This window comes from Ambystoma mexicanum, chromosome 9, assembly GCF_040938575.1.
Source record: "Ambystoma mexicanum isolate Mex_15411 chromosome 9, UKY_AmexF1_1, whole genome shotgun sequence".
Classification (NCBI taxonomy): domain Eukaryota; kingdom Metazoa; phylum Chordata; class Amphibia; order Caudata; family Ambystomatidae; genus Ambystoma; species Ambystoma mexicanum.
Genome location: NC_090931.1, coordinates 1,067,283,018 through 1,067,307,716, shown reverse-complemented (window position 1 = coordinate 1,067,307,716; position 24,699 = coordinate 1,067,283,018). Strand labels below are relative to the sequence as shown.

The 24,699-nt window shown below is 47.5% G+C and overlaps 1 protein-coding gene across 16 annotated transcripts in view; it reads right to left on the bottom strand.

Moving 5' to 3' along the window:
- The window catches only part of BAZ2B (bromodomain adjacent to zinc finger domain 2B), a 2,602,315-nt gene that overhangs the window by 334,470 nt on the left and 2,243,146 nt on the right, over positions 1–24,699 (bottom strand). For 12 of the 16 annotated variants that reach the window (XM_069616356.1, XM_069616368.1, XM_069616358.1 and 9 more), the window contains 2 exons: positions 5,861–6,171; positions 5,349–5,484 (listed from right to left, as the gene is read on the bottom strand). In XM_069616356.1, coding sequence (XP_069472457.1) covers positions 5,349–5,484; positions 5,861–6,171 — 447 coding nt within the window. The remainder of the gene's footprint in view (positions 1–5,348; positions 5,485–5,860; positions 6,172–24,699) is intronic. The other 4 variants (XM_069616365.1, XM_069616369.1, XM_069616370.1 and 1 more) reach the window with 1 other exon arrangement.

The following is a 24,699-nucleotide window of genomic DNA, read 5'->3' as shown; positions in this document are numbered from 1 at the left end:
TGGACTGAGTTACCTTGGTAACTCAAGTCGCACTCTTGTGTGATTGGCCCAAGTGGTGAGCCGGCTGGCTCACCACTTAGCATGTTTGATTGACAGCTAGGCTGAGTAAATGGGGGTGTGCTGCATAAAAGCAGGGCTTTGGGGACTGGAACTTCAGAAGTCGCCACAGGACCTAAGAATCCGAGGAGCGAGAAGCTGAGCCGACCTGCAACAACGACACCACCGGTGGAGCCCTGCTGAACCGTCTCACCACTTTTCCCGACGACAGAGGAGATCTCCAGTCCGGAGAGTCTTCTTCCTTTTACTGGTCGGGTATAACCAGTTTTACCTTCTTTTCACCTTCCTGGAGCATCTCGTGGCCGCCTTGCCCGTGCCAAGCACCCCGGCCGCCCTAATACCACGGTTTACCACTACCGCGAAGAGAAGGGTAGTGCCTTTTAACCGGAGAACTCCACGGCTGGTTTCTTCCCTGGCAGTGCAACAACCTTCATCTTTCCTCCACGGCGAGACCTCTTCTTCCTCTGGACGAAACACCGACTTGCACCTGCTGCCAGTAACAACTGCCCCCGCTGGAGCTTCCTTCACACTTAAGGTACTGTGTCCCGCCTGGCTTCCCTTGAGACAGATCTTTCGGGGTGACAGTAAAGCCTCGACTTTCTAACCTGGGCTGGCCTGGGGCAACCTAGCTAACGTTTCCTGACTTTAATTTCATCTTTTTTGTGCGAACTATCTACAAAGACTCTTTGGGCATAACCCCCTGGTGAACCTGGACCCCTCCTGTTTGCTCTCTCCAAGAGTGGGCCTTGCAATTGACTTCCTTGCTCTCCAGTAGAACTCTGCCTATCCTGCCTTACTGTGGTTCTTTGAAAAAAAAGTATTGAAACTTGTGTGCTTCTTTAACTCTGCCTTTTTCCTCCCTTTCTTTACAACTTATTAGAGTGTCATCTTATGTTAAGCGCTCACCTCTGTCTGAAAATAAGTGGCGTTTCTCACTAAGACTTGTCTAACAAGTGAATAGGGTTGTATATATATGATAGTGACTGTGTGCCGAATTTACTCACCTCGTTTTTGCTAGTGTAAATTACAAGTGTGTTTTTCAATAAATAATTATATACTTTTACACCAAAGCTCTGATCAGTGTTTGTTTGTACTACTGTGTCTCTGTACCTATTGTGTACACTCTGCATACTGCCTAACTCTTCTTGAGGGAAGTCTGACTGCTCACCCACAGCTACCAAGTGAATCTGTGTGGTACAGACTGCTACCAAGTGGGTTTACTGCCAAACACCTGTAGTCTTAAATCGTTTGCAGTGGTCCCTAAGGGAACTGCACAGGTTTCTGCCTAACAGGGAGCAACCATCAAAAATGTCAGAACCAGATTTAACTCCTAGTCCAGGAAACAAAGGGAGTTGGCAGAAACGCATTCACAAGGCCTTTCTGGAATTGGGCCATAACTGGTATCGTAAAGAAAGAACCTTGATCCAGGGACCTATTGAACACAGACAAGGCCGCCAAATATCTTTTGACTTTGGTAACCTGAAGGCCTGCTGAGGCCAGTGACAGAAGGAACTCCATCACTGTAGTGGTGGGACAAGAGATGGGATCGATCTTGCACTCCCTTGCACCGCACCGCACCTCAAATATTCTCCAGCTGCACACGTACAGAGATCTTGTAGATGGTCTACGTGCAACCAGGAACACCTCTAGTATCTCTTGTGAGAGGTCCCAGTCATAATACCTCACCCTCTCAAGAGCCACGCATGTAGGCCGAGGGACTCAGGGGTTGGGTTGAATATCAGATCTTGTGACTGGGTCAGGAGATCCGGGCGCTGAGGCAACTGGTGAGGCGGACAGATCCAAGAGATCGGAGTACCACGTTCTCCTCGCCCAGTCTGGGGTGAGCAAGATCATGGTCGCTCAAAACCACTTCAACCTCTTGAGAACCCATGGAATGACGGGAATCGGGGGGAAGGCGTAGTGGAGGGTGACGTTCCAGTCCACCAGAAATGCATCCCCCAGTGCACTGTTTGCCGGGAATTACCTCAAGCAAAACTGTCTGCACCTCCTCTTGGACTCTGTGGCAAACGGATCCAATGCTGGAGTACCCCAGAGGGAGAAGACTTCCTGGCACACTTCCCACTCGTGTGAGACCATGATCTACCTGCTCAGAGCATCTGCCAAGCCATTCTCTGCCACCGTCAGATGAACTGCAGAGACCAAGATTTGGTTCTCCAGCAACCACAACTACAGCTGCACCGAAGAGAGCACATGCCACCTTGTTTATTTCAGGAAGTGCATGGCTACTGTGTTGTCGGTCACAATCAGGACATGTTTACCCTTCAGAGACGGGGCTGATGGCTCACAATTCCGGCCTGTTGATGTGCCACCTGGATACTGCTGCTGACCAAAGGCCAATCACCTGCAAATCTTTGCAGTGAGTGCCCCAACCCTTCCGAGCTGCATCCGTGACCACCAGGGCCTGAGGCCAATGAGGCGAGAAGGGTTCCCCTGCCAAAAGATTGCTGTGGTCAGTTCACCAGTTCAGGTCGTGGACCACTTGGCTGGACAGCTTGAGAGGATCCGTGAGTGCTCCAAGGTACTGTGACCACTGACCTCTTAGGAGCCAATGAAGGGATCTCATGAGCAGCCTGACCTCTGGCACCAGAAAAATACAGGAGGCCATGAGACCCAAGAGGAGGAGGAAGGAAGACGCTGGTAAGGAGGTGTGATTCTGGAACAAGTGTACCATTTGTGTTATGTTGCCGACTCTCTCCTCTGGAGGGATGGCCTTCCCCACCCCGCTGTCTAGGACTGCTCTGATGAACTGGAGCTTTTGGAATGGCGTCACATGGGGCTTCTTCAAGTCAGGGAGAAACCCAGCCTGTGCAGTAGAAGACAGGTGTCCACCAGATGAGACAAGACCTTCCCCACCAACTTCCCTAGGATTAGCCAGTTGTCCAGGTACTAGAATACATGAACCCTGGATCTCCAGTGGTCAGCCGCGACTATCGCCATGAGCTAGGAGAAGACCCTTGGTGCTGAGGTCAAACCAAAGGGAAGCACTTTGAACTGATAGTGCTTGCCCCCTGTGAGGAACCTTAGGAACTTCCCGTGCTTTCGATGAATCGGCACATGGAAATAAGCGTCCTGAAGGTCTATTGACACCAACCAATCCTGAACTTCGAGAGTGTGGAGAATCTCTCTCAACGTCATCATCTTGAATTTGTCCTTCCGCAGGAACTTCTTCAAGGCCCTGAGGTCCAACATGGGACGGAAACATCCTCCCTTCTTGGGTACCAGGAAATACCGGGAATACCAGCTCGATCCTCTCTGCTTGGGCGGTACCTCTTCCACAGTACCCTTCAACAACAGGGCTTGCATGTTCTTCCTGGAGCTCCAGTCCCAGTTGGCTTTGAGGAGGTGGGGGTCTGTCCGGCGGTTTCCTTAAGAAGGGCAGAAAATAGCCCGACCGCACAAGCTTCAGTGCCCAGGTGTCCACCAACTGGTAAGTTGAGGGAGGGGAAAATCAAAGCGGCTTAGAGGGTAGAGCCGCCCCCGCCACTGCTTGCTGGCCATTGGAAGCCCCCTGCCTCTTCTGGAGTGCAAGAAATTCTTTGGCCCTTGCCTGGCCTGCGAGAGCTGTGCCTTCGTGCTGTAGGCTTCATAAAGCCTGTAACCCCTGCCTTGAGAGGCGAAGCTTAAGGCCGGCTTGGCCGGCTGCGCAGCTTACCCACGCGATTTTGCAGCGATCTTAGACTCCTTAAATCTTTCTGGGGAGTACTCAGCCTTCTGGCCAAAAAGGAATTTGCCCGCAATCTGTTCTGGACTTTTGGCGAAAAGCCTAAAAATCCTAGGTAGGCCTGTCTCCTCAATGCTACAGCTGATGCCATCGAACTCCCTACGCAGTCGGCCACGTCCAGGCCCATTTGCAACTGCCTGGCCACCGCTTTCCCATCCTCCAACAGCTGTACAAAGCTGTCTCGCATCTCCCCCTTAGGGATGTATTGGGTAGCTTGCTGTACTGCCATCCAGAGGCCAAAAGACTATTTAGCAAATCCACAGGCTACGTTAGTGACTTTAAGGCCATGCTGCAAGACATACTTTTTTTTGCCATTTTATCAATCCGCTTACCTTCCCCGTCAGGAGGCAGATTCGACGTAGAGGAGACCGCTCTGGTGGAAACTGTGGCTGCCTGCATGACAAAACCTTTCGGAGAAGGATGAGAAGACAAAAATGTCAGGTCTCCTCTTCCCGGCCTGTACTGCCCAGTCATCGTGGAGCTGACCGGGGGAATGGAGCAGGGATGTTCCCACAAAGAGGCCACTGGATCGACAATAGCCGTGTTCAGTGGTATATGTCTCTCAGTAACTGCACCCACAACTGCAGCAGCATGTTTTTTTAACATAACCAGCATCTGGCTTTTAAGCTCATCCCCCCTCCTGTCGAGTGGTCGTCCCAATGGAAGGCTTTCCGCTTTCCGACGAAGAATCGGAATGTCGTTGGTGCCCGTAACCCCATTTTTTCTTATGAGATGAGTTGGAGTGGCTCCTAGATTGGGACCGCTTCTTCGTCTTACGCCGATGTTTCTCTTTGTCGGGGGTAGGTCCCTCAGTCTCGGCCTCAGAGGACCGGACGATCAACCGCGCAGGAGATTTCGACTGCGGTTGGCCTAACGTGAGTTTGGCTGCCCGCTATCGCAGCAATTTCAGATTCATCTTGGTACAAGCCGCGCACCACTCAGTGTCGTGACCTGTGCCGAGGCACCACACGCATACATCATGCAGGTCGGTCACCGACATTTTAGAGTGGCAGTCTGTGCACCTTTTAAAACCAAAAATCTGATGCACGGACATCTCACAGTCGAGAAAAAACAAATCTGATGAAAATACGTTGATCGAAGACTCGATTACTCCGTTCCTCAGAGCAGTGTGTCGAGCTTGCAGAAAAAAGGAACCGAGGTATGGGGCGTAGTGATGTGGTATATATACCCGATGCCCGATGTCACGTCCGGAGACGGTCGTGTCAAGGTCCACTACGCCGCCTGGCGAAGGTTTTCCGAGCCGCAGAGCTGGATGGCGATATCTATCATATGAGGAATCTGCAGGAGAAAGGCAATCCATTGAAATAAGTATTATAGAGAGCATACAAATGTGACCTGAAAAATAAATTCCCATCATTTTCATGGCAGTGAAGTTCTTGAATATGAAAGATGATGTGTATCAGAACTGTGAAAGAAATGATGTTGACACCGTAACATATACCATAGCAAGAAATAACTTGTCAAATTGTATGAAGGCAGCATGAGTCATAATAAACACATATTAAATAAAAAAGAGAACAAAACTTACAACTTTCATGATTGATTTTTCCCATGCTATTGATCTGTTTAGTTGTTGAATACACAAAGAAACCTGAGCAGCACTACGAGCTTCTGATAATGCTTTCCGCCATACCCTTAAACCAGGAGCAATATCATCTTCTATTCTGCATTAAAATAAAGAACACAAAATATTTCAGATGAATACAATTTTTGTGTTGGAATAAAGAACAATAATAACATTAAAAGCCAAGCAATTACAAAACTCATAGTCAGCCAATGATTACCAGATTTAAGCTTCTAAATTTGATGTACTGCATACGCCACAGCCATGTGCCTCATAGTTTAGTCATAGCCGCATTACTATAACATATGTATGCCAGAATATTAACAAAGATAATACACAGCTAAAAGCAGCATGCAGAATAGGGTGGACCATAAAACCACAGACATACAAGCAGATATGCAGAGAACAAGCAATAGAAGAGAGGCTCCAATTAGCAAAGAAGCAAATAATTGTTCAAGTTAATCTCAATGACCTACCCGTCACCATCACCACTAATGGATGGTGCAGGAGCAGGGACAGTAACTGTGCCCACATTATCCAGTTTGATTTGAATGGTGGTACTTAAGGGGCTCTTCAGATACCTTCGCTCTATGTTCCTCTCCAACTCAGTCAGCCTGGTTACAGCTATATCTAGAGGGTTGTCACTCTTCCGTTCTAGAGCAATTACATTTCCCCCATCTTCGCCACCATGTTGCCCTTCAAGTTCCATTTTCAATTTAGAAACTGTTTTGTGTTCATAATATACCAGATCTTCTCTCTCCGAAGAAGGTTCAGGATAAATCCAGCCCTAAAAAACAATAATAAAGATTCACAAATGTATTATTTGTTTGCTCCTTCTCTAAACAATGTTACATTGCTCTAACCATAATTGCATTTTAATGACTGGCACTGCTACATTTCATAGTCAGAATCTTAGAGACGCCCAATATATTATTTGAACATTACACAAATCACTACCGGTGTAAATAATGCTTTTCAGGGTAGGGTTTCATGGAAAAAAGGTGAAGCATTTCTCATCTAGATTAATGCATTTGTTTTTCACTACAAAGCATAGTTGAACGTGGCATGTGACAGTGAAGAGATGGTAAGTGAGGATAGATGGTGAGTGTGACAATTTAGGGGGTGAGAGGTGCTGGTAGGTTGAGCTATCCTCGTTGTTTATTATCTAATAATAAAGGGGTATATGAAGTCTAGCTTTGTGTCTTCATTTGCGTAAGTGGCAGTGAGTTGCGGACAAATATTTTCTCCATGTTGAACCTTATGACTTCACACCATTTTTACTGGAATATGTTTTCTTTCTTTTTGTGAGGTCAGTACTTCCCGGATCTTGTTCGAGGGGACAGTTCAGTCTGTTTTGTTATTCACTGTCTCTGAGCCTGGAGTTCTTGGCTTAAGGATTCAAAGTGGGGAAGATAGTGTACTCACATAGAAAAGAATCTTTAGACTCGCTGTATCGGTTTTTGTGCTAGGTGCTTCTCCACGTTTATGCCCAACACCAGCTTATGTGACCTCTGCCTGGACGCAGTGTGCAGTCACATCCTGTCTCCTGAAATACAGGACTGTTGCCGACTTGTATGTGTGCACTGCTGCATAGACATTATCTGCAGGGTGAGTGCACAGGTACATTTTTTTTTTAACACGTTTTATTGTAATTTCAAAACATACAACAAACGAAACCACAGCAGGACCATGAATCGCATGTTAAAAGAGGTTCCGAGTTGACCTTGGGCGAAGAGCACTCCAGAGCGTAAACACAAACAAGTCTCTCTGCACTTCCCCCCTGCGAAAACCTCCCTCACACGGCTTCCTCCCATGTGCACCATCGGGCCTCATCGTGTTTTGTGAATTCTGTCCTCATATGGCATAACAATTAAAAAGTTACATCAAACAAAAACACAGCAGCAAGAGGTTCCGTGTTAACTAGAAGCAAAGAGCAAGCCAGAGCATAAACACAAACAAATCAGTCTGCATCTCCCCCAAGCTTCGAAAAAAACGTCCCTCACACAGCATCCTCTGATTTGCGCCATATATTTTGAAATGTGATTGGGCATCCCTCTACATTGTAAATTCTTCTCCCATCGGACATACATATTTTCATATCAGACACCCATTTTCTGCACCTAGACACATCTGCACACGCACATTCTGAACATGGTGTCACCTAGCAATGCATCCATATGTTATGTTAATAAGCTTTTTGCCGCGCACTCAATAGCACCTGTGAGGGGTCAGAAATACGAGACGGACACAAAGGTATAGTTTTCTCACAAGTTGCTATTTTATTAAATAAAAAGGGGTGAGGCAAATGCCTAATGGGTCCAATGGACCCAATGGGGATTTACTGATTTACCGCTACTTGTGATCCAGCGCTAATAGCGCCATACCGAGCAGCTGTAACGCTATTTGCGTTCCCGAAATCCCGGCACAAATACCGCCGGGATACGGCCAACCTCGTGATGAGGCCCAAACTCCTTTCCATTCAATACATCCTTTCACTTGGCAAAGTAAATATCTCTCTTCAGAGGCTTGTTCACAAATCAAAGCAAATGTCAATTTTTACACAATCTCCTGCTTGGCAAAACAAAAGTCTTTTCCTCCAAAACACAAATTCATTAATCAAAGCAAATGTTCTTTCTCAAAGGCCAGGCACTTGTTAGTGCATCATGCTACTTCTTCAAAAGAAACACTTTAGGCATGACTCAATCACTTTCTGAAATGACTTCTTCAAAAGGAAACACTTTGGTAAAGATGGCTCAATAATCACTTTCTGCAATGCAACAGTTTATCAAGACAAGGTGATGGAATTAACACTTCTTCCACCACACCTTTTTACCACAACCAGATTTCTTTACATCATCATCTTCTTTATTAGTATACTCGCCTGCCAGGACTAACTACAATTGATCCCTTTCCTGGTGTACTCACTTGCCAGGATACAACTCCTACCACCACAAGTGTACTCTGTGATACTGCTTGTTCCAAAACTCTCCCCATCAGAATCATAAATGAGGTGATTTGACCCAACAACTGCTTCGCTTTATAGTCTCTTAACAGAGTGGGTTACAATTATTTCCAGATTAGTATCCCATAAAGGAAAAGGTTTCTCTTGCTTGCCTTTTGACTGTATACAATGTAGGTTACAGTTCTCTCCGCCTTGGTATCTCATACAAGGAGGGCTTTGCTTCTACAGTCTTTGTTTTATGGTTATACAACCTCTTGGCTGCTGGCATGCAGGTTCACATTATCTCCCAATTGGCATAGGATTTTGGGAGGGTTGCGCCCTGTCTTCCATTATATTACTCTTCTGCTAATTTGGGAATGTGGCCTACAATGGTTCCCTAATAGGTATCCCGTATTAGGAGCGTTGATCCCAGTTTGCATCAGTACATTAGTTCGGTATTCAAAATAATTACTTTCACCTAGCGGTCTCCTTTGGAGCACCCCAGGGTCACCTGCTTCTGGCCAGCTCAACGATACGCCTTGGCGTCTCCTTCTAACTCGCTGATGTTCCTGTGGGTCTTTTCGGGGCCTCCTCTCTTTCTGCCAGCTCCGGTTTGACTGCAACCGCGCATTCAGTGCTTCACTGGAGCTCTGGTAACTCTGCGTGCTCTCTGATGCAACCTCGGTACCGGAGCAGTTCATGGCATGTCGGGCGCTCCTCTCCCACATGGCGTGACTTGCTTCAGCACTGCTTCCTGTTGCCCATTCTCTGCACGGCACCGGTTCCCCGGCATCTACCACATCTCCCACAAAGCGGGCTGGTTCCTCCACGAATACACCATCAGCTTCTTCCTGCTTCTGCACCTGTCCATTTATATTTTCAGAAGTCCTGTGCAGGTGCCTTGTCGCCCTTCAGCTAGATCACGCATGACACTTCATGAACTCGAGTCCCTCTTCCTCGTCCCAGTACTATGAGCATTATGGGTCATGGAGACCATAATGTTGTTGGTAGTTTTATAATCAGTTAACTTAATCTGATTGGTTAACTGAGAGTGTTCAAATATATGGGAAGCTGGCAAAGGAGTTGATGTTTACCCTTGGGTTTAGGATGTTGATATAAGGCAGAAACGTAACAATTCGAAGTTGTGAGACTACCTTCCTGAATACCCAATGTAGCATTTATAAGCTGGTTAAAATAACTTTCATGCTCCTACTTTGGGTAGTTCTGGGATAGGGGATCGTACATTGACAGCATGCCACTAGATATTTAGGTATTAGGGAGGGCCTCATCCTCAGAAGAGGATGAATACTGTGTCACTCCTACTGGAGTCACCACTTCCCCCTTGACAGCCGTCTCCTCCCATGTGATCCTCCCTCATGTTACCACCCCCAGGGTTAGGATCAGGTAGCGGCTGACTTCCCCAGGCCACATGAGAGGAACCTTTACGCTGGGTTTTAGTGATGGCTCGGCAGGATTCATCACACACCCAAATGATTTTATGACACAGAGGCTCATCTTCTGCCATAATTTGAGATCTGTGCAGTGTAGTGTTGAAAAACCACATGGCCTACGCAAGTGCATGTGCAAATGTTTTTATTTTCAAACAAGAGTTGGTTGGGATACATTCTCAGAAGATCTAAAGGATTTTCTAGAACATAAATGAGAGTCCCTCACTGGGAAGAATAAAAACGAACAATTCCCAGGGTCTTTCTCTAGGGGGTGCAAGTCTGGGCTTGTGGTTCTCAAAACGCATACTGGGTACTGGGTCCGGGTTCCCGAAATAGGGAATTACTGGGCCATGCCGACTTTGGCAGGCCCGGTAATTTCCATTCCCAGGACCTGGACCCGGTACATCCCCATTCCCATTTGAGCCCCCATAGGGCTCAATGGGAATGGGGAGGATGCTAACAACAGGCCCATTAATGACGGGTCCGTTGATAGCATCCTGGTCTGCTAGCGGGTCCCGCTAAGGATGCCTGGTTTTACCAGATGTCCTTAGCGGGACCCGCGAGCAGACCTCGAGGGATAACGGGGTCGGCAGCTCTACCGGCGCCTTTATCCCTCTACCGCCTTCCTCGGAATAAGGCCCATTGTCTCGAGGATCTAGCCACCAGTCGCATCTTTGTTCAGGTTGATCATATGGATGTAGCATCCAGTGCTCCTTTGCCACTGTGCCTCTTCAAAAGAATACAGCACCCACTCTGTCATTTGTAAACCAGTTAGGTGGATGCTGCCCTGCCCACTTCTTCCTGAGCCGCAACAATAGTGCCTCAGTTCACTTATTAAGGTTTGCCCCTTCTCACTTTCACTTAGGTATATGATGTGTCCGTCTCACTCTCAATAAATTATATGGTGCCCTTCCCAAAGGCAAGCAGTCTCTTGGCCCTCAGGAGCCGGACTGGGTCTGTCTCACAGGAACCTTCCTTAGATCTTGCCAATCCTTTTGAGTTTGCCGCTCCTGGGGACTGATGGTTTCAAAGCCTGCTCCTTCAGAAGGTTTCAGGCTCAGTCTGTGGCCCTGCCTCCTGCCTATCACCCTCTCAGGGTGCTGCTGGCTCCGCTTCTTCTCGCAACGCTGCCACTACCGCTGTCATTTATTTTTCTTCTGCTTCTACCTGCACCCCATCTTGTTCCTCCTATACCCAGTTTCTTACAGCCCCAACCAGCCACATATAGGCCTTGATCTATCTTTTGCCTTGCTGTGTTAGATTGCTATTTGTAAGCATTCTCTCTTTAGGTCCTTTGGATTTGATAATGACTCTGCAATCCTGTCCTCCAACCCTTTTAGTGGGTCAGCATATGCCTGGGCCTTGAAAATGCACAATGACCTCTTGTTGCCAGGTGGGATTTACCCACTAATGCTGGCACTATTCTATGGAGCCTAAGTACCACGTTGACCCTGCACTCACCAAGCTCTAGTCTTTCACCCGGCATGTTTGGGCACAGTTCACTGGGAATCCCATTCAGGAGAGAAGACCCACAGTCACTATTTGTTTTTTCCTTCTCTTCAGTGAAGCTTTGGCATGTTGGCTGCCGCAGGAACCCTAAGTGCTACATGGGGTCCCATGGAATGCACGTCCCATTAATTCCCAGAGAAATCTTGGTCCAATCAATTTGGCCATTGCTCATTTTGGTTCTTGAGGTTCTCTGGGCTAGATCCAAATCAGCAATGCCTAAGCCTATTAGGTCTTAAAAAGGTTCAAGCGCTTCTTGCATTGTCATATAGGGATAAGAAAATTGACCCACTGGGGTCCTATATGCCATTAGAGATTAGAGGCTGCTTCAGGGTATCCGTGCCCTAATGGTCTGTAACAGATGTAGGATTCCCAGCATTCATGGCAGTGCTACAGGAACCAGGGTTCAGAGAGGTTTGAGTGAAACCCCCCCTGCTTCCTGTGGGGACAGTGTGTGGGGCCGGGCCACAAAACCTGGTGTGTGTGCATGAATGCATGTGTGGATTCCTGACAAGGGCAGTGGGTGTCAGTATTTATGCAAATGTGTGTGCAAGTGTGTCTAAAGTCGTGCATATATGTGAGTGCAATGTGTGTATGTAGCTGTGTGAGCTCGCGAGGGAAGAGGGAAGGGGGACCATTGATGACAGGGGCAGTCAGATAAATTTTAGAAAGAAGTGCCCTCAAGCTTGAGGTGTGGGCCGGCCAAGATGTTTATTTCTTCTTTACTTTTGAACTAACATTTATTGGCACATTGACAACTGTGTCTTCTTACCGTATGGATTACTGCCATTGTTCGATAAATCAAATGTTAATACGAGGGTGTACTTACAGTAAACACTAAATGGGTAAAGCCATCATGTTTTTATTTAAATATCGTTATGTGCCGGGGACACGAAAGCATCAGAGCCAAATAAAAAATAAATAAAAGATGGTTTTAACAATAAATAAAAAAATCTGAAGCGAGATAGAGCCATGATGCAATGCAATTTATATGCAACAAGTTACAGCATTTGGCTGCAGAAACACTACAAATTATCTATGGACTGCCCAGGAATGCTGCAAGTGCGAGATAGTCACAATGCACTTCTGTTAAGAGCAAAGTTCACTCAATACTGTTTGATCTGATTACTGATGTACAATGGGGCTCGCCAATAGAGCAATTTATGAATCAACATCAAAGATTTAAACACAACTCTTGCCTTAACAATGAGCCAATGAAACCTCCTAAGCAGTGGGGTAATGTGATACTCCAGATCCTGACAATTCAAGCCAAATTCTGCAGGTGCAAGACAAAAACAATAATTGGCAATGCCAACAGTTTGGTATTTTGTGTAGGCATGGCAAAGGCACTTGCCAGGCACAGCAGTAGCGATATTAACTGGTCATTGATGGTAGCGGGTGCAGAATGGTGTCAGTACCTGGGCATCTGATAGCAGTGCCTGGCAAATGCCTATTACTTCTACACAAGGCCAAACTGTTGGCTTTGCCAATGTGTTATGCTTGAGCTAAAACATGGCGTTGGTGCGCAGTGCATTCTGGGGGCACTCAGAGCCATAATGGATATTATTTCCATGCCTCAGTGAAAAGCTGTACTTACTTTGCTGAGAGCTGAATTTGCTTTACTGAAAAAACATGCTTTCCAAACCTGGTATGCAGCCAGTCAAGGACATTCTGCTGGGAAAGCTGGTTTTGTTATGTCTTGCTATGAGTTATGGAACTGTTTTCCGTGGCGTTTGTTCTTAGGAGAGGAGGGAAGCGCTCTGCTCCTTGAGATTACTGTCGGTTGACCCAGCTGGCAACCAACGGTCACTTATCAATGCGCAAGCGCATTGCTTGAAGGTTCGAGAAATTGCCACCCCTGTTTGAGGAGTGCATATATGCGGAACCCCTCAGCGGTCAGACGAGATAAGCACAAAGACCTCAGTCGGAAGGGGGACACCTTTGTCCGACATACCTGTGGGCTGTTGTGCTCTCGGCCTGACTGTTACCGGGGTCTTCCAGCCGCTTCTGGAGAGATGAGGGATTCAGTTACACCCACGGTGATGTATTTTCTTTTGATTTCTCTGTCTTTTCTGGGATTTATTTCTGTGTTATCACTTGTTGCTTCCAAGCTATGAATAAATAGCCGTAAGTGTTCATTATTTCACTAACTGCGTATTTGGCTGTGAGTTATTGCTTCGCCTACATGCGTTCAAATTATTTTTCTTTGTTCTACACATGTACTGGTGATGAAGTGTCCGTGCACATTTGGAGAGCAAAACATTTTGGCGCTGTGAGCAGGGTATTTGTGACGAATTGTTTCCAAATATCAAAGAATCTGTTTAAACGCAGATAGGCTTTGGTTCCACTGCAGGCGAAAGATTGTTTTCGGTTGGCAGTGAGTGTTGGGCTGTGTTAATCTGTTTTTTTTTGTGTGTGCGTGCCTGCGCGAGTAACTGCAGTGTTGAAAGGAGAAAGAAAAAAAAGAGTTTTTGCCAATTACTGTAATGATGAATAGCTTGTTCAGGAAAAAGGGCCTTCCCGCTGGCGGTGAATGTCCAGATGTTATCATTCCAGGTTGGGCTAAAGGCCCATATGATAAATTAGCCCAGGTGTGGGCGTGCGGAGCGGGACTGTGTGAAACATGGGATCATGGATTGGGAGACGCTGATCCGTCTGATGTAATGTCTTGTTTACAACAGGTTTCAGTAGAGAGGGGAAAGGAATGCACCGCGCTGGGTAGGCGGGGTTGGGTCCTCCTGCATGCCTATAGGAAAATGCATCAGAGAAATGAGGAAATGAAAGAGAATATTTCAAGATTAGAAAAAGAGTTGGCTGAAGGAAAGCAAATTGCGTTGATGCAGCAGATTCAGATGAAGCTTTGTAAAGATAAAGCTAATAAATATCAGGCTGTGGCAGAGAGGGCAGCAGTCAGAGTAGCCCGGTATAAGTATAGGAAAAGACAGGGAGGGGTCAACCAGAGAAAAGTGGCAGCTGTAATCGCTACCGCAGGTGTGGATTGGGACCCTGATAAGTGGGATGGAGACATTTTTGACTCAACAAGCCCAGAGAGCAGCTCGGCAAATGAGTCAGATGCCAAAGTGGAATTTAATCAGAAGACAGTGGTGGCTAAGCCATTTAGAAGACGGCGAGCCGGGCCTCACCCGCAGAATCCTGCGGGCGGGGTTGTGGATTTAACCACGCTGGAGGATTACACCCAGCAGGAGGTTGGGGAAATCATTACTCGTTTGAGGCAAAAATCAGGGGACCCTTTATTGACATGGATGGTGAGATTGCTAGATGGGGGCGCCGCGGGGTTGTTGGTAGATTCCACGGACTCACCGCATTTTCTACCTTTGTCAACTGACACCAATGTACAGGAGGTCTTAAGGGCAGGGCCACTCCCTGATAATGGCCAAGATTCACAGGTGTCTTTGTTGCACCTAGCAGCCCAAGCATGTAACTGGTATACTTTGAAAGAGGCGATTCAAAAGATCAGAGAGCATGCTATGAAAGAGGCAATTCACATAGATGCTCCAAGACACATGGGGGCTGTGCCACTCGCAGTTTCAACTAGAAATATGGTGATCAGAACTGCACCGCCCGCATACAAAATTGTCATTATGACTTTGCTCGTAGGTATGACGGGCAAACCCACTGATGAGGTTGTGGATGCCATTCGGCAACTGGCAGATTTAGGGGATTGGGACAAAAGTGATAATAAGCCACAGGAGAGAGAGGGGCGTAGTGAGAGAAGAACTGAAGGCAGGAGGCAAGATAGTAGAGACTCTTAATTGTCCAGGAAAGACATGTTTTTGGGTTTGTTAAAAGATGGTGTGCCACGAGAAGAAATTGATGGCATTGAAACTAGGGTAATGTATGAACTATACAAAAAGAGAGGGCTTGCAGCCAAAGGGCGCTATAAACAGGTTAAGAAACAGGTAGTAACCAAGCCACAGGGGGACACCTCACCGTCCGCTCCTCCTGAGGAAGAACAAGAAGAAGGGTCTATGGGGACACCTTCCCCATACCAGCCAACATACGCCGATTTAAGGAAGGTGGTGAGGGAAATGCTAGAGGCAGAGTCAGGTCACACTCATTCAAAATTTGATTAGGGTTACGGCCAAGCTCCAGCAGCGTCTGCTCGCATAAAAGTTGATAGGCAGCCCCATGTCAATGTTAAGATTTTCTGGGGGCCAGGAAATACGCAAGGGGTGCGAGCATTGATAAGACACCGGGGCAGAGGTCTCTCTGATTCATGGAAATCCAGCACGATTCAAAGGCAGACAATTTACTATTACAGGTCTCGGGGGGAAAGGAGACCCCCCGCAGTACAAACTGAAGTGGAGATGAAAGTAGGCAATTTGACTAGGCAGAAATACCAAGTGTTGATTGTCCCGATACCGGAGTACATAATTGGCTTTGACATTCTGGAAGGGTTGACTTTGGGACTTCGAGGTAAAACGTACCAGTTTGGGGTGAGTGCATTGATCTGCACACCCATTACCATAGGCAAATTGAAGATGCCCCCAGTACAGGTGCCTGTAGCAACCAAGCAGGTAGCAATGAAGCAATACCGCATTCCTGGGGGGCACAAGGAAATTTCAGACACCATCAAAGGGTATGTCGAGGCGGGTGTGTTACGCCCCATTACTACCGCATGGAACAATCCTATCTGGCCAGTCAAAAAAGGGGATGGGTCTTGGAGGATGACGGTGAATTACCGTGAGTTGAATGAACACACTCCTCCCTTAGTGCCCGCGGTCCCAGATGCCATTAGCTTGATTGAGAATGTCCAAAAGTTTGAGGGGACTCGATATGCAGTGGTAGATTTAGCCAATGCGTTTTTCTCTGTGCCAATTGCTGAAGAGTGCCAAGAGCAGTTTGCATTTTCTTGGAGCGGGCGTCAGTATACCTTTACAAGGTTACCTATGGGGTACATACATAGCCCGACTATCTGTCACCGGCTGGTTGCAGAGCACTTAGACAAGATACCGTGTAAACCTGACAAACAAATCTCTCACTACAATGATGATATTTTGATTCACGGAAAGGATTAGCACAGTGTGCAAAATCAGTTAGAAGTCATTATGGAAGGATTGAAGAAGGAAGGGTGGGAGATTAACCCGAACAAAATTCAAGGCCCAGCTGAGACAGTGATATTCCTAGGGATTCAGTGGCATAATGGGCATCGAGAAATGGTGCCGAAGGCCCGACAGAAGATTCTTGAGTGTACCACTCCAATGAACAAAAAGCAAGCTCAGCAGTTCATAGGGCTGTTTGGGTTTTGGAGACAGCACATTCCCCATTTAGGACAGATACTGGCCCCCCTCTACAAAGTAACACGAAAGAAATATGAGTTTCAGTGGGGGGAAGAGCAGCAAAAAGCATTTGATTTGGCAAAAGATACCATGCAGCAGGTACTTGATCTATGGCCATTGAAGGAAGGCGAAGTGGAGTTGAATGTGTCTGTGCAAGACAAGTATGCCTACTGGAGTGTGTGGCAGAAACAAGACAGGAAACGTGTGCCATTGGGGTTTTGGAGCCGTAAATTACCCAATGCTGGTAACTCATACACTCCGTTTGAGAAGCAGTTGCTGGCATGTTATTGGGCCCTTGTTGATACCGAGCAAATGACGGTGGGCCATGATGTATTGATGAGGCCAGAAATGCCGATTATGCAATGGGTACTGAGCTCTCCTAAAACACATAGAATAGGACATGCTCAAGAAGCCGGCATAATTAAATGGAAATGGTACATTCAAGACAGAGCCAAATCAGAGAAGGGTGGAGTTGCAAAATTACATGAGCAAGTAGCCAACATACCGCCCTCAGATTACATACCACCGGAAGTGCCTGATAAACGTGAGTCTCCCGTGAAATGGGGAGTACCTTATGGCGATTTGACCGTGGAACAGACAGAGCATGCCTGGTTCACGGATGTGTTGGCCCGATATGTGGGAACAGAGCGATACTGGAAAGCGGTGTCATATAATCCTAAGACAAAGATTTTTTTGACATCAGGGAAAGGGAAGAGCAGTCAGTTTGTAGAGCTTTACGCAGGTTACCAGGCATTGAAACAAGAGACCCCTGTTCAATGTCATTTGTACACGGATTCATGGTCAGTGGCAAATGGGTTGGCGGTGTGGCTGCCAACCTGGCAAAAGAATGGGTGGAAGATTCATTCAAAAGAGGTGTGGGGAAAAGAACTGTGGCAAGATATTGCGGAAATGTTATCACAAAGTGAAGTCACTGTGTATCATGTGGACGCGCATTGTGCTACAGACTCATTAGAACGTTGGTTTAATTCTGTTGCAGATGAACACACCAAGATTTCATCTGTGGATGCGGAGGCTCAGGAAGACGATTTGGAGGGTTTGGCCAAGTGGGCTCACCAGAAATGTGGGCACCTTGGAGAAAAGGCGACTATCAGGTGGGCACAAGCTTGAGGAATCAATTTCCCTTTAGAGGTAGTGAAAACGATCATTTTGCAATGTCCAGTGTGCCAACACCAACAGCACAGGCCTATCCCTCAAATTGTCCGGGGTACATTGCGAAGAGGAAAGTTACCAGGTCAAATTTGGCAGATTGATTATATCGGTCCCCTGCCAATCAGTGAAGGTTGTCAGTATGCCTGCACTATTGTGGATACATACTCAGGATACATGATGGTTTTGCCGTGCAAGCGTGCCACACAACTAACACCATTAAGTTGTTAGGTCAGATCATATTGCATTAAGGAGTGCCTTTGCAGATTCAAAGTGACAATGGGTCACACTTCACAGGCAAATTGATTCAAAAATATTGTCAGGAGAAGAGCATTGAATGGCTCTACCATGTGCCTTACTACCCTGCCGCTTCAGGATTAATTGAATAGATGAATGGCTTGTTGAAAGAACAGCTGCGCAAGTCTGGAGATGGCAGTTTAGCAGGCTGGCGTGATCGTGTGTTTGATGCAGTGCAAGTGCTAAACAATAGGCCTGTGAATGATCATGAAACTCCTTTGATGTGACTAATGACTCCTGCTTTACAGATTCAACCCAACTCAGTTAGAGAAACCCTAGTGTACTGGGAAATTACCCCGGGTTCTTTAGCTCCCTATCGGGTGACTCCAGAGATAGCAGGGGTAGACTTGCATTCCCATGAGGAAATCAGATTAGACTAAAGAGGGATTGTTGTAATTGAAACAGGGATTGGAGTACAAATTCCCCCAGAGCATATGGGATGGATTGCCCCTAGATCTGGCCTTGCATTGAAGGGCGTTCAAGTGTTGGCAGGGGTCATTGATGCCGATTACCAAGGCGAGATCAAAGTCATCCTGATGAATAGTGGGGACCAATTGCTACCGATCCACAAGGGCGATCGGGTGGCCCAACTAATTATCATTCCTGTTAAGTTGTCCATAATTAAGAAGGGGGAGCCTCCTACAGTGTTATCTACCCGTGGGGATCGTGGTTCTGCTCCAGAGATTCCTCCTGAATCCCAACCATTTATTACCCATGAACGTCCAGCCTGACCTTCTTATGCTTCAGGGGGAATCACCAGAATGCCTGCCTTTTACCCAAGACGATTCTCCCAACTGCTTAGCATCAGAGCCTCCTTAATATGCAGCATCTGAGTTTGAGACTTTTGCCAGCTCTCACTTCAGAGACATGAAGATGGACCATCGCTCGGGAGAGCCTTACAGGCGAGGCCACTGGACCTGCCTGGAGTATTACGAGAGGGAGACGGAAACCATCCGCCACGGCCCAGTCACCGAACAAGTAGCCGACCGGGATAGCGGGCTGGGCGGTTCGCATTCGGGGCCCGGTTCGGATCAGCCGCTTGACAGCTCTTTTGGTGCCAGATCACACATGAGCCAGATGGAGAGGACAGCACGGCCCCCCCAGCAGCAGCACTTTCTCATTGGTCAGCAGCCTGCAGGTAGGGCTTTGTACGGTGGTTCCATGCAGCTACAGGTGCCTGGACACAATGGAATGGGAGCATTGCCGCAGTCGGGCCTGTCAGTGCCATAGTCTACCATCCCTGTGAGTCAAGCTCAGCACATTATGTACTCTCAACCCCATGGGCAACACCAGTCCTTAACACAGTCAGATTACGTGCAAAATAGGACTGCTTCTCAGCTCCAGGGACCTGTCCAGCAAATGGCTGTCAGCTTGCCCGTGGACCAAGTGACGGCCCAGAACCACTCACCTGGGTGTGCAAAGGGTGTGGTGCAGACCAGCGTATTGCCTGCAGGACTTGTGCAACAGAATCCTGCCAAGCAGCACCAGTTGGGTGCTAGTAGCCAAAGGAAGGGAATGACTGCTGCAGTTCAAAATGTGCCTGTTATTGCTCCTGCTGCGAATATGCCTGATATACCAAGTACTGCGTCTATCACTCCTATCAGTATGCTAAACGGCCCTGCTTTGTTGTATCCCACGTGCAACAAAGTGTCTACATAACTGTCACTAGGAGTACCAGCCTCGTACAACCCATTGGACGTCCAGGCCTGCAAGGCGTAGAACATGTGCAGTCAAACCTTAGTCAATTTCAACACAAGCCTTTTCCCAGATGGATGACAGAATAAAATCCGAACCTCTACCTCAGCTGCCACCTTCTTTAATTGCTGAACATAAACATTTCCTGAAGCCTGCAATTTCCTCACGTCCCCCATGTCTGCTCTCAGCAGAAAGGCTAACAGAGCTTCTACCATTGTCTAATGCATGTTGCACTAGCCTGCCTCCCTCCTCAAAGATTTATAAGTGTTTGCTCCCAGTGACTGAGTTTCCAGGGCCTTCCGACTCGGCTTCAGAACCTGCAAGTCCTTCATGCCTTTCTTCGACCCATGAGTATCTTCCTCACCAGAAGCCTGCCTATGACTCTTCTAGACTGCAGCCTGATTCTATTCATTCCAGTCCACCTGCCTTTGCTCACAGGCCACCATTTCCATCAGTGCCACCTCCAAAGAAAAATCACTCCAATCATGGAAAGAAGACGTCTTGTGCGGGTGGCGGGCACCAGAAGACGACCATGGGAGGGGGTATACTGTCACGACTCGCTCCCTTCGCTCCCGTTCCCACCACTTGGGGGCATGATTTGGGGTTTATTCCCTACTGGACTTTTCCTCTGAACATTATTCTACAGTGCTGTGATGAATTGGGAGTGCTAAAACCTTATTTTCCAAGTTACTTCCCTTCTGGATCCATTCCAGGTTTTTGGCAGCCAGCATGCTTCTTTAATCAAATGACTATGCTTTCCAGAATGCCTGGCCCACTCCTTCATTTCCACCCTGGCAGGATAAGGTTGGGTGGAGGATAGGCAACACCTGTGGCTGCAGATGCAGCAAGCAGCACACCTGAGACGTGTGCTCGTTAAGCAGCTTTAAAAGCCTCACTTTGCTTCAGTCCAGCACTGGTCATTGATGCAGTGTTCCTGTTTGTGACTGGTCCCTTGTTCCTGGTTCTTAGCTTGTGCCTAGTTCCAAGTTTCTATTCCTTGTTCCTTAACGCTGGATTTCGAATTTATGTGCTTAATTGATTTCTGCTTCCTAGATTCCCTTTCTGGATTCCTTTGTTTACAGGCAGCTTTTCTCAGTGCTTTCCCCTTTGGTGCAGCCCAGTTTGCCGGTGTTCTATTTTTCTTTGACTTTGTCCTTTGCTGCTGTAAACCTTGATGCTTTAGTCTTTCCTCTTTATAGATTTAGCTTCCTGCCTTTTTCCTTGGATGGGTGGGGGAAGTTTGCCTTTGTAATTTAGTTTTCCCTGCTCCTTTACTTTCTCTTGGAATCCATTCCATGTTTTCCCTTGCACTTCTGCATTTATTTCCCATTGATTATTAGGTGTGGTGTGCTGTTGTAGCTAGCTCCTGTGTGAATGCCTATGTTTTACTCACTATTCTATAATCACTATTCCTACTTGCCCCTTAGTCTTATGTAATTAGTTATCCTCCCATTGCTGCTATAGCCTTTCTGGGTCCCTGTTTGATCAACAGGGTTCGGGGGCTTGATGACATTCAAGTGCTATTTCTCGTCCTCGCGAGTACTGTTTTTAAGTTCCCTTATTCAATACCATCAAGAGTGTTAGCTCACAGATCCTGTCGTTGCTTGCCCTCTATGTGGGCTTAGCGCTGTCAGTACCTGTAACAGCAATTGTGGGTAAGGAGCTTGCCGACTTTCCTTGCAGTCATAAGGAGTTTCTAAGTGCTTACCCCACATCCCTTTTCATCTATTTGTATTGTTGTCACACTCTATTTGCACTCCTGGGTTTTAGTATACATGAGTCTTGGTTCATGTGTGCACGGTTTGATTCAAAGCTATTCTCTGTGTGATTTTGTGCACATTTCCCTTGCCATATTCGTTGCCTTTGTCCTCACCTGACACAAACATATAATCAATTTCGCTAGACTGACCATTGTCAAAAGTATGCGCCGCAGGGCGGTCGCCCGTAAAACGTCCATTACATGCCCTAAGATTAACTGAGGCTAACAGGATGACCATCTCATCCGCTGCCTCGTACTGCTTTCTTGGAGGGGCTAGTAAGTGGGGGAATCACACCCAGACATTATCCTCCTCTGTCGTGGCGTCAAACAAAGTGGACATCGGCTCAATCTGGGCATTGAGATCCCCCATAATCAACATTTTTGGAAGTCCGGAAGAGCACCCCCACCATGCCATAACTTCTTTCATAATCTTCTCTAGGAATGACACCCATCCACCAAGCATGCCCCTGCTGTATAAATTAACAACTAGGACAGGGTGTTATCCCACAATTCCAGGTCCAGGGCCAATACATCAGGAGAATGCATATCAAGCACTGTGACAGCTTTGCAAAGGGAGTCCCTCACCCAGATCACCAGGCCCCCGGACGGGCGCACCCATGGTCCTTTGAGTGCAGGTACAAAAAAGGTTGTATACCCCTCTAGAATTGTTGATTTCATGGCCCAAGTTTTCTGCAGCAAAACTACCTCGAACCCCCTAACGAACAAACGCCAGCCCTCGTTAATAAGATGTTTGTCGCCCACAGCGATGTTCCAGGATAGAACCCACACCCCGGGCAAGGTGTCTGGTGGGAACTCTACCACACCTTGGCTTGGATATGCTCGTCCACTTCCCGGGTGAGAGCAGAAGAAGTACAACTCCAACCTTGCTCGGGGTGCCCAACACTTCAAGTTCTATGACCCCACCTCTGATTTACACTGAGGCAAACGAGATGCTGCTGTATCCCCACACTGCTTGGGCAGACTTCACTAGCCAGCCTTCTCCTGCTTTCCGTTCCCCCTGGGTGACGCCCAATATATGACCAGGTGGTAAGCTTGCGAGACAAGTGCTGAACTCCTGGCATATAATGGGGTCCAAGCGGGCTCCTGGCATGAGGCCGGGTGGTGGGTGCCTGCTCAAGGCGCGTCTGTGGTATGTGATAAGGTCCAATCAGGCCGCCAGGGACACACCTCAACCGACCTGGCTGGGAACTCAATAACCATTCGGGGGCGACATTCTAATAGAGATCTGTAGGTGAGCAGGGGGAAGGGCCCGTTGCTCCATTTCCAGGAGACCCTTTACATAACGGGAATCCTTCACCCAAACTTTAATGGCGTCCACCCCCTGCAGGCCTACTAGTCTCTCACAGGAAACTAGGTCACTGTGAATCAACCATAGTCACCCCCTCCTATGCCTTAACCAGTGACTAACTTTATTCAGCAGGCTATCGCCCTGTTCATGCCTAACAGTGTGATTTTTCGGGACATTCAGAAGATAGAATCACACTGGTTCTCAGGACCAAAGATCTTATGAGTGGGGCCTGAGCTCACCCCGGGCCCAGATAGAGGCCCGATAGACTTTTTCAGGAATTAGTCTTCAATATGGGTGCCCTATTTGACCAAGTTATATAACGCTGTGAGGGCCAGCACCATGGTTCCGGGGTCTTGGACTTGGGCTGAAACAGTCCCAATGCATAAAAAGGGTGCATGCAATGACCCGGTCAACTTTAAACCGATTTCTTTGCTGGTTGCTGGGGCGAAGACGTTTGCCAGGGCACTTTTATTCCACTTGGTTGAGTGTGTGTTGAGCTCTGGTGTAATTGATCATCGTCAGGCGGGATTTTGTGAGAGCCTGAGAACGATAGACCAAAGTCTTCAGCTGCGCTTTATCTGTGAAAAGTATTTTGTTCTGTGGAATGTCAGCATCTATGCTGTGTTTGTGGACCTCCGCACGGCTTTTGATATGGTCCCACGGGCACGTTTGTGGAAGGTCCTGGAGGAGCTTGTGATCCCTGTGGCTCTGCTTTCAGCAATTCAGAGTCTCTACACAGAGAACTCAGTGGTGGTCCGCTGGGCCAGGAGGGAAGCACTTCCTGTAGTATCGCTATACAGAAGGAAGTCCGCCAGGAATGTGTGTTGGCGCTGCATTTTCATTAAGTTTTGAAGAGGTTGTTGGCCGCACAGATTCACGCCCCTTTGCTAGCAGTAGACAAGTGTCCCTCATTGTTGTTTGCAAATGATGCTGTGCTCCTCTTTCTCATGCCGGCTGGTGTGTACAAACAACTGGAGATTTTTGCGTCTTTCGCAAAGAAGAATGGGCTTGCCTTGAATATTACAAAAACCAAGTCTATGATCTTCAATTCCAAGAAGAAGCACAAGCCCTAATCTCTCTTTATGTAGTGGGGGGGGAGTGCAATTGAGCATGTTCAGTCCAATGATTATCTAGTTCTGAGAGTAATGGCATCATGTAGTTGGAAAATGCAGGTTACAAAGGCCAACCTTACCTTGGCTAGATATAGCGGGGCACTCACTAGATTCACAAACGAACATGAGAATGGGGCAGTGAGGATCTCGCTGGAGGCCTACAGAGCACAAACATGCAGGCAGCATTGTTTGGGACGGAACACTCGGGGCACGTGGAGACCAAGTCCCTTGCAGTGGCTGAGACAAAATTTCTGAAGAATATCCTTGGGTTGCCCACTGCGGTACAAACATCCCAGTGCTTTTGGAAACTGGATTGGAGGGGTTTGAGATGATCTGTAAATTACGCCCGGTCTTTTACTGGGCTCGCCTCTGGTATAATCCCCACTTTTGCAAAAACAAAGAGGCAGTTGCAAATCTTTTGTCCCAGCAGGGCTGCAGCTCCTTAAAGTGGGCTGCCCATGTGAAAGGTTATCTGGGATTGCTGGGCTTGGAGGATTACAGGTCAAATCCCTCAAACATCACACCGGTTGCAAAGGAAACAATTAAGAGCGCAGCAAGGACCAAAGGCGCGGAAAGACATCTGTGGAAGATCCAGGGCTTCTGAACAGCTCGCTGGATATCTTTCAATAAAGACGCGGGCAGGCTGCAAAGAATACCTGGACTATGTCTCGCCCAGGTGGGAAAGTGCATCATATTTAAAGTTCTGTATTGGAATCTTGCCGACTGCTGTATTTCGGCTCAGATGGAATATTGCAGTTTCCGCGTCATGTATCCTTTGTGG